This window comes from Danio aesculapii, chromosome 13 (genome assembly GCF_903798145.1).
Source record: "Danio aesculapii chromosome 13, fDanAes4.1, whole genome shotgun sequence".
Classification (NCBI taxonomy): Eukaryota; Metazoa; Chordata; class Actinopteri; order Cypriniformes; family Danionidae; genus Danio; species Danio aesculapii.
Window position 1 is genome coordinate 5,866,131 of NC_079447.1, and position 15,000 is coordinate 5,881,130.

The following is a 15,000-nucleotide window of genomic DNA, read 5'->3' on the forward strand; positions in this document are numbered from 1 at the left end:
TTAATAATTAATTAATTAAATAATTAAATTAAATATTTAAAGTATTGCAAAGCAAAGAAAAATATATATATTTAATATAAAAGCAATAATAATGATGCAATTAAATAAAAAAATGGTGCATTTTACAGTGGAAAAGTAAGAGAAACTAGAGTGCTTTAGTGCCCTTTAGTTAGTAAATTACAGAGATAAATAAATGAACTTAATACAATTAATTAACAAAATAAAATAATTGTATTAAAATAAGAAAATAGTAAAAGTAACGCAAAGAATAAATAATAATATAATTTTAATATTAATAAAAATGAAGAAATTAAGAAAATTGTGCATTTTAAAGTGGGAAAGTGAGACAAACAGAAGTGTTTTAGTGCCCTTTAGTTAGCAAATTATGAAAATAAATAAATGAACTTAAAACAATTACTTAAAAAAATTAATTAAAATAATAAAATAAAATAATTGTATTAAAATAACTTAATATTAAATGCAAAGCAAAGAACAAAATATATAATTCATACTAATAAAAATGCAGAAATTAAGAAAATGGTGCATTTTACAGTGAAAAAGAGACAAATGAGTATTTTAGTGCCCTTTAGTAGGTAAATGACAGAGATAAATAAATTAACTTAACACAATTAATTAAATAAAATAAATTAATAAAATTAAAAAAAATATTGTATTAAAATAAATAAATATTAAACGAAATGCAAAACATATATTTAATATTATTTAAAAGGACAAAAATAAGAAAGCGGTGCATTTTACAATGGGAAAGTGAGACAAATGGGAGTGTTTTAGTGCCTTTTAGTTAGTAAATTACAGAGATTAAAAAATAAACTTAAGACAATTAATTCATAAAATAAAATAAAATATTTGTATAAAAATAAATAAATACTAAGAGCAATACAATCAATTAAAGATAAAGCATAAAGGATCTACTAGAAGTGCTGTTAGTAAACAATTAAAAAGCACTGTTCAGGTCCACTATGGTGTTACTGGGAGGAGAACGGCCTGGTGGAAAAACACAAAGACAAACTCAACAGAAATTATGCATCTAAAATAAGTAAATGGTTCATTTTACAGTGGGAAAATGAGACGTAAGGCTTGTTTTAGTGCCCTTTAGTTAGTAAATTACAGAGGAATAGGGTTACTATAAAATGACAGCATAAAGCATCTGGTAAAAAGAGCTGTTCTGTGTAAAGCTTAAATGTAGGATTTATGCCTTTGAGTTGCATTGAAAATATATGAACACACACATTTTGACATAAGCAAAATGATTGTTTCCATTAGTTGTGAAAACATTTTTAAACAAAACTAAATAATTAAGTTAAGTTAATACTATCAAGAAAATAAATAAAATTAAAAATTAAAATAATATAAAATCACTAAAATAAAGAGAAATTTATAAAATTGTAATGCATTTTTGCAATAAAATAAATAATAAAATAAATGTAAAGAAAAGCAATGAAAAAAAAACATTGTTTTCATTAGTTGTGATTGAAAATTAGGGTTACTGCTCTAAATATTGACTTCTTAACTGTCTGAAACCAATCCTTTTTTATGGCTAGAGTAAGCAAATTAAAAACAATTATGAATTAAACGAAAACGTAACCGAATAAAACAAAAAACAAAAGATTAAAATAAATTAATGAAATAAAATACAGTTAATAAAATAAATAATAAAATAAATTAATATAATTAGAATGTTAATTAATATAAATAAACAATAAAATGTTATTAAAATGAATTAATAAAATAAAATTATTAACATTCATTAATAAAATAAATGTTTTATTAATATAAAAATGTAGTTAAAAATTATAATTAATAAATTAATTAATTAATTACTTTTTAAAAACCTGATAAACTTATGCAGTCCAAAATGAATGGTAATTTTACACATAACTCTTAGGCACAGGGTGTGGTTTGCAGAGTGTTTGGCAGCTGCTAGAATGTTCTGATTGGCTTCCAGGTTAAAAAAAGGAGCCACCCAAAAGTCTGTAATAATTATGTTGATAAAAAAAAAAAAAGAGACATTTGACCTACATATGACCTACATATGCTCACTTTAGAAGAAAAAAGAAACAGGAGACCACTTAAAAAAGACCAGATAAAACAGTCTCGTTAACTGATCTGAAATCAGTGAAGATTGAGTGATAGCGGTGCTGGAAATAATCAGACCACGAAACTCACACTGCAAGAAATCTTTTGCTTTCTTAGAGTTTTTGTCTTGTTTCTAGTCCAAATATCTTAAAATCTTCTTAATCATGTGGGAAACCATTCCCTGTTTTAATGACGACTGCAAGCAATTTGAAAAAACAAAAACTATAAACAAAACAGTCAAATAAATTGATAAACTTCATTCATTCATCTTTTTTGCATATTTCCTTTATTAATCTGCAGTCGCCACAGCGGAATGAACCGCCAACTTATTCAGCTTATGTTTTTACGCAACCCATCACTGGTAAACATCCACACACACTCATTCACACACATAAACTACGGACAATTTAGCTTAGCCAATTCACCTTTACCACATGTTTTTTTAGACTTGTGTTCAAACAATGTAATAACTTAATTAACAAAATAAAAATAATAATTGTATTAAAATAAAAAGATAACATTTATAAAATTGTATTACAAGTAATGCGAAGTATTTTTAAATATATTAATTTAATAAATTAATTGTTTTTAATAATTAGAAAACGAATAAAAATGCAGTTACTGTAAATAAGACAATGGTGCATTTTGCAGTGGAAAAGTGAGATGAACAAGAGTGTTTTAGTGGCCTTTAGTTAGTAAATTACAGACATAAATTAATAAATTTACCACAATTAAATAATAAAATTAATTTATTTATTTCAATATTTGTATTAAAATAAATACATACAATTCATAAAATTGTATTACAGGTAATGCAAAGCATTTTGAAATATATTTCTATTAATAAATGTATATTTTTCAATATTAAATTTTATTAATATTGAATCTTAACAAAACATTAATAAAAATGCAGTTAAGAAAGTGTGAAAGTGGGACAAATGAGAGTTTTGGTGCCCTTTAACAAGACGTTTTGGCCACATTTACACTGCAGATCTTGATGATCAATTCCAATTTTGTTGCTGTATCCAATTTTAATCCATCTTTAAAAGTGACTCGTATCCAATCGTCTGCATTTACACAGCACATTGCAAAGGCGCAACAAGCTAGAAAAAAAAAAAAAAAGAGCAGGCGCTGACTGACAGCTGATAATAAAGGAGCGCTCTAATCCGTTCGCAGGGTTTCATTTTTTTTCATTTACTTTAGTTTATGACAGAAAAGTTCTCGTTTGCCCATTTTGTTTTAATCTAGGCCTTTTTTAACCAGTAGGCATCTTAATGTAATGTCCATGGAGTGATTTGTGCATGTTATGTATTGGTTAAGTGGCGGATATTGCGCTCTCTCACTCTCTCATTAACATGCTGAAATACTTGTGCTACATGCCAACATAAAAGCTTTTTTATTCCTCGTGTATGAGATTTAAGGTTTGCGACTCTGCTGAAGTCTGTTCTGAAATGAAAGCGTCAAAATTGACGTCATTCGCTATGGGTTTTTTTTTTGTTTTGTTTTTTAAATAATTTTTTTAGGGGTTTTCACCTTTATTGTAATAGGAGAGTGGAGATTTAGAGACAGGAAAGTATTGGGGGCAGAGATAGAGGAAGGGTCGGCAAAGGACCTCGAGCCGGGAATCGAACTCGGGTCGCCGTGAACACCTAGGTGCCATGTGTCAACGCACTAACCACAAGGCTATTGGCGCCGACATTCGCTATGGTTTTTAATGATGCGTTACTCGCATTGACAGGTGAAAATCCAATCTACCTGCTTACACTGCACACACGAGGGCACAGACCTGATTCATATCGAATAAATTTCCACAAATGAACAAGGCCTGAATCTGATTTTTTCCAGCTTACATGTTCATGGGCTGAATCCGATCTGGGCCACATGGGAGAAAAAAAAATTGGAATTGAGTCACTTAAACCATGCAGCCTTAGTCTTGTTTCTAGTCTAAATATCTCAAAATCTCAAGTCGTCAAAATGAAATGAGTTTTTCATTAAAACAAGAAAAATAATCTTATTTCAAACTAAAAAACACGATTATTTTGCTGAAAACAAGTGAAATTACTTATCCTATTTCTTAAGCTGGATTTATACTTTCGCCAGGCGCCACATCGTGCACCTCCGCTGACTGCACACCCACCTCACGAAATGAACAAGGCTTTTATACTTGACTCGTTCGCCGTTGTGATATTCTTTAAAACGACAGAGGCCGATCAAAAGAAACTGACAGTAAAATCAGATGGATAAACAGAGAAGCAGGAAGTTTCCGGAACTAGGTCATATCATTAATATCATTCAAGATTTTTAAACTAATTATTTTTATCAATTATTTTAATGATTATAACGATTTTTATAACCATTCAAGGGTTTCATCAAACTTTGATGCGTCACTTGCTTTTGTTCATATCTCAGACAGTTCTACCTATTATAATTTATTAAAATATTAATGACAGGAGAACATGTGTTGCTCTACAAATATATTTTTTATGGCAAGCAAAAAGAAAAGCAAAAAAAAGTACACTTACTAAGATTTTTTTTTTTTTAGATTTAGCCTGCTCCACAATTCACACATTACTGTCTGGCTAGTTTCTGTCCTCTTCTAATGCTAAAAGGCAATAATGGTCGAACATTCCTGACTATTATCACCAATAAAGCCTAGAAAAACAGGCCATCAGTATATTGTAAATCGATAGACTCAAATATTCCTCTCCGGTTATCAAAGAAATAATTTGTTCCTTACATATAGTTTTATGAATATTAAATTGTTTTAAATTCAAAATTGTAATATATACATCAGTGTAAAACCTAACAATGGTGGAAAAACACATTTCTGTAATTGTTTACCTGGGTCTCCACTTTTGCCATGGCCTCTCTTGGCTTTAACAAACATATCCCTCAGGTTTTTCCAAACCTTTTAACAAAAACTTTCTCCTTTCCCATGACTGTTGCATGACTGCAATTTCTAGCCAAGAATTATTGATCATCAGGTTCTCCCTATGATCACGGATCATAAAGATGTACTTACAGTCATACCTGTTTCAGACAAATTCTCTTCAAAATGTATTCAACACAAATCAAACGCCGTGCGCACTGTTCGCTCGAGTCTCAAAAAAAACATGCACTCCGCCAGCTGAAATCATGTCACGCGCACCCAAAGCGAACCTCCGCAAACTCCACGATAATGTCACATTCACCGCGCACAGTCAAGCGCACTAGCAGACGCGTCGAGTATAAACCAGGCTTTAGACTTATTTCTGAAAACAAAACAATATTTTTACTAGTTTTTATTCATTTTTTACTTTTTATTTTATATAGTTTTACTAGAAAATGTTTCTTGACTTAAAAAGTTTTAGTTTTTTGCCTAGAAACAAGACAAAAACTCTAAGAAAGACATTTTTAGCAGAGCAAGAGGGCTCTTAAATTTGTATTTTTTTATTCTGGCACTGTAAAACCGTTCATTAAGAGAGCTGAAATAACGGGTGTGTGTTTCTGAGAGTACCAGTCAGGTTGAGTTTGGGCACAGGCAGTGGTTCTGTTGGCACTGGGTGGTATGAGAAGAGAGTAAAAAGTCCTCGTCCCACTGGGAGAGACATGGTGCGCTGGCACAACTGGAGGAGCCTGTAATATAAAACAACAGCGGCATTCATGAATAGAAATGTACATCAGTGTTTCCATACACACGTCCAATGCTTCTGCGTTGCCTGTATTTACACACTTCTGTAAGGGTTTGTTCAGAACCACACACACTTAAAACTAAAAAAGTTTTCACTGTGGCGTCACAAGAAAAATTGCCGCTTTAAAGTCAGACCCCCCCATACATCTCGTTTTGATGTCCTTCAATGGGATCAAGCATTAATTAGGGGGATCAGACCCCCTAACCCCCCCTGTAATTCCCACCCTGTGTGTGACGTCACTTGAAATCTATCAACAGGAGTATTTCAGAGCTCACTTGTTTTCCTTCTCCTCAATGTACTCGTGGTCACTGATTTCAGGCAGATGCGGCACATTAACACGGACGGGTCTGGAGCTCTGGAGCAGCCGCCGCACCTCCTGCACCCTGAGATCTTGACTCCAGATGAGCGCAGTCACCTCGGGGTGAAGATCCGACATGCCGTCCTCTTCCTCATCGGCCTCGCTGCTCACCGGCGGCTCCAACATCACATTCAGACCCACCGTCTGCAGGAAACACAAACAAACACAGCATTGTCTTCATCTGCAGACTGTATAATTCATTTGACGAAGCGGTCACTTCACATCAGAATTACTGTAATTACATGCTCCAAAACTGACTTGACTAAAACGGGACTAAAATCTGCCTCCAGGTTTCTGTCTGAAATGTTGAATGATAATGAATATGTAAGTACAAACACATGCATTATAAAAGTCAAACTGTTAATAGGGTATATGTCGAGCTAGTGTTGTTCCCATACTGATAAACTTCCGGTGACCTGTTATTGTGAGTTTTTTTTTGCCATTTTATTTGGTTCCTTTTACAGCATCGATGTTGTAATGTAATTAAAATACAATCCGTTAAATAGACTTGGCATTCATTTAGTTGCTCAAGCGTAAAACGAGACAAAAAGCCGTTTACTCGCACGCGCCCGTCAGAATCGGCAGGCTAGCATAGAAGCTCCATAGAATATACTGGGGTAAAATAAATGCTCATATTATAAAGACACGGCGGGGGGGAATGTAATTTAATGCAGTGCTTCTTGAACAATCTGAGACCCACTTTATATCAGATATCACTTAGCCAGTGGCGATCGCTGATTTTTAAAGAAAACAGACCCTAAATGCGCCGATTTTGCTATGGCATACAGTTGACCGGAAGCGCTTAACCCAGGTTACTGGCAAATTAAAAGTCCTATTAGCATACTTCGGCATATACCCCATTAGAAGCACAAACAAAATGAAAAATACTTCAAAAAATGATATATTGTGTAATATTATAGTTGCTTGATTAAGGCCAATTTAGCAAGATAAGAAAAGTTTTTGTTATACAGTGGTCCCCTCGTTAATTGCGGGAGTTACATTCTAAAAATAACCCGCAATAGGTGAAATCCGCAAAGTAATGGTCAGCTGTTGTGAGTTTTTACAATTATTCTAGATGTTTCAAGGCTGTAAAACCCTTCACTTCACACTTTGTACACTTTTCTCAGACTGGCATTAACATTTTCACACTTTTTTCTCTTGTTTAAACTCTCTCAAAGTTTAAACGTTGGTAGAAAAGTAAATCCAGTATAGAATGAAACCAAAGATCAAAGCCTTTTGTCATGCGCAAACATTTATTCATCGCTGTCAGCAAAAGGTTCATCAAGCATTTTAGCTTTTGTGCGGATAATGTTGGCATCCGGCGTAATGTTCTTTATCCTGCAGTCACTGATCCACAAAGCTAATGCAGACTCCATTCTTAAGGGGGTGGTACAGTGGATGTGCCACGCACTTGACAGTAGGAAGTAACACACACCAGACGCGTACATTCACAAGAGTGACGCGGTGGCGCAGTGGGTAGCACAATCGCCTCACAGCAAGAAGGTCGCTGGTTCAAGCCTCGGGTGGGTCAGCTGGCATTTCTGTGTAGAGTTTGCATGTTCTCCCCGTGTTCACGTGGGTTTCCGCTGGGTGCTCCGGTTTCCCCTACAAGTCCAAAGACGTGCGCTATAGGTGAATTAGGTAAGCTAAAATTGGCCATAATGTATGTGTGTTATTGAGTCGGTATGGGTGTTTCCCAGTAATGGGTTGCAGCTGGTAAGGCAAACATATGCTGGATAAGTTGGCGGTTCATTCCACTGTAGCGACCCCAGATTGATGGGGGGGACTAAGCCGAAAAGAAAATGAATGAATGAATGAGTACATGTTTACAGCTACATTTTGCTTGTTTGACATAACTTAAATTTTATTAATTAATTAAAATAATTATACATTTATTTTTGACTATGAAACTGTAATCCATTTGCTCATGCACATTGAGAAAGCTTATTCAAAACACAAAAATTTTAAGGAATGAGGAGGCATGTGGACATGACAATCTAATTCAAGTCATTTTAGCATGTCAAAGTCAAATTTATGCATATAAAATAAACTTTCTGGCTAGTGAAAATGGTGAGTGGCTAGTAAAGTTGGAAATCTACTAGCCACAGTGGCTGGTGACCAAAAAAGTTAATGTCAAGCCCTGAATGTGTGGAAAAAAGACTTTTCACTATTAAACAGAAATTTAAAACATACTAATAAAGATAATAAAATCTGTAATATTTTATATTACATAATACTCAATTAACATAAAGAAGTTATGTATAAAATATGTATTAAGTGAATGTGTAGCAATACAATTGCAGCTCTTACCAAACTTACCATTTCGCAAAGCTGACCAACATACTAATTGCAAAAGTAAGTCCTTGTTTACATTAATTAACATTCTTACCGATTTACGATTGGCTAGAGTGACTTTGTGAGCTTGTCTTGTCAGGTCCTGTCGGCCAATCAGAGCGCAGACCTCCTCGGACCAATCAGAGCAGGGGTGTTCTCTGCACTGATAAATGGCATCTCTGATTGGCAGAGCCACACCAAAAGGCACTGACTCCAGATCCTTCAGTGTAAATCCTGAGGGAAAAACAAACAAACATGTAAAACAGTGTAAAGTCACACTCTCCACATGACAGGATCCTGCTAACGCAAACTAAGATCAATCAAAAGGGGATTATCATACGAGCATTTTTTGTTCATGAGCAAAAAAAACCTGCATTCAGGGCTAATATCAAGAGAAATGTACGGGATATACTACGGCTTTTATGTGTACACAACATGTTATATACACTCACCGGCCACTTCATTAGGTACACCAGTCCAACTGCTCAATGCAAATTTCTAATCAGCCAATCACATGGCAGCAACTCAATGCATTTAGGCATGTAGACATGGTCAAGATCTGCTGCAGTTTAAACTGATTTAAGTGTCTTTGAACGTGGCATGGTTGTTGGTGCCAGACGGGCTGGTCTGAGTATTTCAGAAATTGCTGATCTACTGGGACTTTCACGCACAACCATCTCTAGGGTTTACAGAGAATGGTCGGGAATAAAAAATCCAGTGAGGGAAGTTCTGTGAGTGCAAATGCCTTGTTGATGCCAGAGGTCAGAGGAGAATGGCCAGACTGGTTCCAGCTGATATAACGGCAACAGTAACTCAAATAACCACTCATTACAACCGAGATCTGCAGAAGAGCATGTCTGAACACACAACACATCCAACCTGGAGGCGGATGGGCTACAGCAGCAAAAGACCACACCGGGTGCCACTCCTGTCAGCTAAGAACAGGAAACTGAGGCTACAATTCACTCAGACTCACCAAAATTGGACAATAGAAGATTGGAAAAACGTTTCCTGGTCTGATGAGTCTCCATTTCTGCTGCCACATTCAGATGGTAGGGTCAGAATTTGCCGTCAACAACATGAAAGCATGATTCCACCCTGCCTAGTATCAACAGTTCAGGCTGGTGGTGGTAGTGTGGCGGATATTTTCTTGGCACACTTTGGGCCCATTAGTACTAATTGAGCATCGTGTCAACGCCACAGCCTACCTGAGTATTGTTGCTGACCATGTCCATCCTTTTATGACCACGGTGTACTCATCTTCTGATGGCTACTTCCAGCAGGATAACGCACCATGTCATAAAGCATGAATCATCTCAGACTGGTTTCTTGAACATGACAATGAGTTCACTGTACTCAAATGGCCTCCACAATCACCAGAGCTCAATCCAATAGAGCATCTTTGGGATGTCGTGGAACCGGAGATTCGCATAATGGATGTGCAGCCGACAAATCTGCAGCAACTGCGTGATGCTATCATGTCAATATGGAGCAAAATCTCTGAGGAATGTTTCCAGTACCTTGTTGAATCATTGCCACGAAGGATTAAGGCAGTTCTGAAGGCAAAATGGGTCCAACCCAAAACGAGTAAGGTGTACCTAATAAAGTGGCCGGTGAATGTACAGTGAGACAATTGTCAAACCCCATCACCTATTTGGGGTTTTAGTGTCATTTATTTATTTGACCAATATTACAGGCAACATGATTTAATATGCTTTTCTTTAGCAAATAAATGGGTCACACTTTACATTAGGGTTTCATTAATGTATTTACTAACATGAACTAATTATGAACACTACCTGGCATGTATTAATCATAGTTCAGCATTTAATAATGTATTATTAGCATCCAAATTCATGCTTGTTTACATTAGCTAGCGCACTGAGTTAACATGAACTAACCATGAATAAGAATTGAAGCAAATAATGCCATAAGTGTTGAGAAAAGCATTCACAAATCAGTCACTTTAAGCAGTAAATAAAAAAGACCCTGCAAAAAATTCTGGAGGGACTGATTAATAATCATCTTTTAAAATAATAGTTCACACCACAAAATAAACACTGCAATTACTCAACTGTAGTTTCAGTCGTATCAGTTGTCATCATGATTGGTGTGTGTAAATAATGACAATACAAATTTGAGGGTGTACTATCCCTTTAAAAATCACAGTAAGAATCTAAATATAATTTTTTACTTATCATACTACTTTTTGAGTGTAAATGGTGAATACATCTTAAATTTTAGGTGAACTATGCATTTAAGTATGCTTATATGTTTGCTAGTGCTTTGTTGGATCAACAGGCCAATGAGTTTAGTTTCTGACCTGCGGAGGTCAACCACAGCACCAGCTTCTCAGCCAGACATCCGAATGAAGATATGGGCTTCACACTGCTCTGCCTGAAAAACACACACATACACAAATGTAATCACACACACAATCAACACTGGAGAAAACCAATCAGCTGACTAGAGGTTAAGATCCCAGACACAGTGACAAAAACAAACACAAGGCACATGACAATATTCAAACACACACACACACACACACACACACACACACACACACACACACACACACACACACCTTCTCAGAAATGGATCACTTGCATTTTTCTTTTGCCCTGTGAAGAACATGAAACAAAACATCAGTCATTTATATTCATAGCTGAACCTCGAAAATATTAAATATACAATTGTATGCTGTGCTCTCAGGGTTTCTGGTTTTATATGTTTTCACTTATTGTGCCAGCCCTCTTGAACAACTTGAAAAATATGCGTATACATTATAAATAAAATACATATATACAGGGTTTCTCCAGGTTTCAGCAAGTCAAATTAAAGGCCATCATGAATCAAATTTCATTTATATACAAGGCTAAATGCTAAGGTTGGAAAAATGTTTTACTTGCCTCATCGAAACCATATTTTAAATAATGGCCATTAGTAAACTATGTTTAATAAAAGCTGCACAAGTGTAGTTCATTATTAGTTCACGTTAGTAAATACATTAAATAATGAATCCTTATTTTAAAGTGTGACCAAAACAATAGTACTAGTTTGGATGAACAAATATTGCATTGTCTAATCTTCATTCATACACTACCAGACAAAAGTCTTGTTGCCTATGCAAGTTTTAGGAACGTATAATAATTACTCTACCTCTAGTTGATCATTTGGTATCAAAAGTGGCTAATATGAAAGGCAAAAGATTATGCTTATTTTACCAAAATAAAACATGATCATGCCTTGATTATTAATAATGTAATTAGGACAGTAAGGTCTGACTTTGCTTTGACAAAAGTCTTGTCACTTAACAGAAATAATGTCCAGTATAGAATATAAAGTCATGGTGCAGTGGAAACAGAATGAATATTGTGTCTGACTCCATCATGAGCTTGGAGGACTGCATCCATACATCTCTACAATGACTCAAATCACTTATTAATAAAGGCATCTGGAATAGCAAAGAAAGCGTTCTTGCAGGACTCCCAGAGTTCATCAAGATTCTTTGGATTCATCTTCAATGCCTCCTTCATCTTACCCTAGACATGCTTAATAATGTTCATCTCTGGTGACTGGGCTGGCCAATCCTTGAGCATCTTGACCTTCTATGCTTTCAGGAACTTTGCTGAAGTATGAGAAGGAGCGCTATCCTGCTGAAGAATTTGCTCTCTCCTGTGGTTTGTAATGTAATGGGCAGCACAAATGTCTTGATACCTCAGGCTGTTGATGTTGCCATCCACTCTGCAGATCTCTCGCACGCCCCCATACTGAATGTAACCCCAAACCATGATCTTTCCTTCACCAAACTTGACAGATTTCTATAAGAATCTTGGGTCCATGCAGGTTCCAGTATGTCTTCTGCAGTATCACGTTTCCAAATAATCAACAAGAAGACAAGTTATTATTTGTTGCTCTTACAACTGGGATCCACGACAAGACTTTTGTCAGGTAGTGTAGATGTTATAATTATAAATGCAAATAATATAGTTTATTTAGAATTTTAATGATTTTAAATAGATTCAAATTAATTTTATGTACAAATATCTGGAAAATGCAAATGCTTGTGAAGTGATTAAAAAACATTGTATGTTCAAAATTTGAATAACCAGTTTTTTAATATTATATCAGATTATATCAGAATATTACACCCATTTTTTACCTACATATATTTTAATACTAAAAACACCAACATTCACCTTAATTATTACTCACAAAGAAACGCCTGTATGTATAAAAAACGTTGTTGCAAAAGTCAAAAGTGACAGAAAAACAACATTAATGTTATAAACGACTCTAATTTTCTGCTTTCTGTATACTGTAAAGACCCCGTTGTGTGTAATCTTTGACCATAGCCCACCTGCTGACAGTCTGCAGAGGTATTTGAGCATGTTGGTGGAGCAGGCGTCTTCATCTCCCACCACGTACAGGGCATAACTCTGAAACACACAAGCACACAGGAGCAGTGTTAGCGCTGGGACGGCACCTGTGTGGTTTTGGTTTGCCTCTGTCATGAATAGCTTTCAGTCTGATCATGCAAGAGGAGAATGAACATGTTTCGTGATGACGTGATGCAGTCATCAACCACAAGCATGATGAATCACACACAACACAGGTAATGAAGAAACTCAGCTTATTCAGAGAAACTGAGAAATCACGTGGAACACTTTTTAGGAAAGTGCATTTTATAATTGAGGCCTTGAGATGAAGAACCAGATTTAAAAATTTTGACTAATAAGATTTTTTTCATTTGCATTGTGAACGTTATATTATATATTTTATTTTACTTGAAGACAGACAACAAAAGCTTCTCAATTCTAAGAAGATAACATTTTTCAGTGTCAGTAATTAAAATTAGAATTAAAGAGCCCATATTATGGGTTTTTGAAAATGCCCTTCCATGTAGTGTGTAACACAGCCTTAAGTGAAGTGAAATATCCAGCTAAGGCTTAAATCTGTAAGTGTACAGTGTTTAAAACTATTGATTCATCTATAAAAGAGTCGACTCATAGTGCTTCAAACGAGTCGTCTTGATAACGAGTCATTAGGTGTTTCGCGATGACGCGGCTACGAAACACAAGCCTCGCCAGTAGTTACGCGCGCAAACCCGGGAGATTTGAAACCTGCGGCCCCGCCCACTAACACAGAAAAAACACTAGACACACACACACAGATGCCGCCGGTCGAATGAAGTCACGCTGTGCTCAGATGGATAATATTGACAGTCTCTACCCAAAGATGAAACTGTGAAGAGTCAGTGGTTGAGGTTTATTCACTAGTGTAAGTAAGTGCGATTAAAATTGTTGCCTCGTTTACTCTAGCTTGCAAATTATGTATTTATTGTGTTTTGTTACTTGTTAACCTGGTACAGTAAACGCGGTTACTCTTTATATTCTCTTATCACATGTAAGCCACGTTGAAAACGCGACGCGTGCCGCTTTGTTTACGGATTTAACGTTAAATGCTTTTGTGAGCTCGCGTTCCACTGCCGTTTGTCGTTGCTATGGCCATCGTAAGCTAGGAGACAGGAGACTCGTGTCGATCTCCCTAGTTCTGAGGAGGAGCGTGATGTGTGTGTGTTTGTGTTTGTGTGTGCGTGTGTGTGAGAAAAAGAGCAGGTCGAGTGTGTGACGGCTAGGGGCTAGGAGACAGGAGACGCGTGTCGCTCTTTCTAGTTCTTCTGAGGAGCATTGTGTGTGTGTGTGTGTGAGAGAGAGAGAGAGAGAGAAAAAGAGCAGGTAGAGTTTGTGACGGCTAGGAGACTCGCGTCGATCTCCTCAGTTCTTCTGAGGAGGGTTGTGTGTGTGTGAAAAAAGCCTTACACTATGAAGCGTGTGTGCACTGGGACTACTTTTATATTGTTGATTAGCAGCTGGGCATTTCACTCTGTCTCGTGCTGAAGCCTGTCACTGTCGACCAATCGCAGCAGGCTGTCATTGGTCCAATCAGCGCAGATTAGCTTCGCGCTGAGGAGGGGGTTGGGTACAAATGAATCGCTGAACGATTCATATGGGAGTCGCTGGGATAATTAGGTAAAAATAAATGCATATTATAAGACCATCAAAGTGTTTTTTGACCTTGCATGCATATTAGACTGTTGTTGGAGACCCTTACAACCTAAATATGACCCTATTTCATGTATAATATGGGCTCTTTAAAGTTATAGCGATTTAGGTTTAATATACAATATAATGATATGGAATAACAGTATAACTCCAATTAGCAGAAATATTAAGCATTTCGTTCAAGTTTATTATTATCAATATTGTTTAAAAACACAATACAGAACAGGCAATATCAATCAATTATCAACAATAAATCAATAAATAAATACAACAATAAATGCATACAATGCAGACATGCATTATAGCTAAATATTGTCATTTACTTAAAAAAGCTGGCGCAGCGCTTGTGTATATACTACTACTGTTCTCGTGCTCCACCATCTCACAATATAAATAAATATATAAACAAATAAACTCTGCTTGTCGTAGTTTACACAGGACTGGTGGAAAATATGCATTGATACAGCTTAAGTTT

General features: G+C 35.7%; 1 protein-coding gene across 2 annotated transcripts in view; it reads right to left on the minus strand.

Moving 5' to 3' along the window:
* anapc1 (anaphase promoting complex subunit 1) overlaps positions 1 to 15,000 on the minus strand; it is a 170,444-nt gene that overhangs the window by 83,615 nt on the left and 71,829 nt on the right. For both annotated transcript variants that reach the window (XM_056470420.1, XM_056470419.1), the window contains exons 22-27: positions 12,821 to 12,899; positions 11,045 to 11,081; positions 10,784 to 10,857; positions 8,516 to 8,694; positions 6,044 to 6,270; positions 5,594 to 5,712 (exon numbers count right to left, since the gene is read on the minus strand). In XM_056470420.1, coding sequence (XP_056326395.1) covers positions 5,594 to 5,712; positions 6,044 to 6,270; positions 8,516 to 8,694; positions 10,784 to 10,857; positions 11,045 to 11,081; positions 12,821 to 12,899 — 715 coding nt within the window. The remainder of the gene's footprint in view (positions 1 to 5,593; positions 5,713 to 6,043; positions 6,271 to 8,515; positions 8,695 to 10,783; positions 10,858 to 11,044; positions 11,082 to 12,820; positions 12,900 to 15,000) is intronic.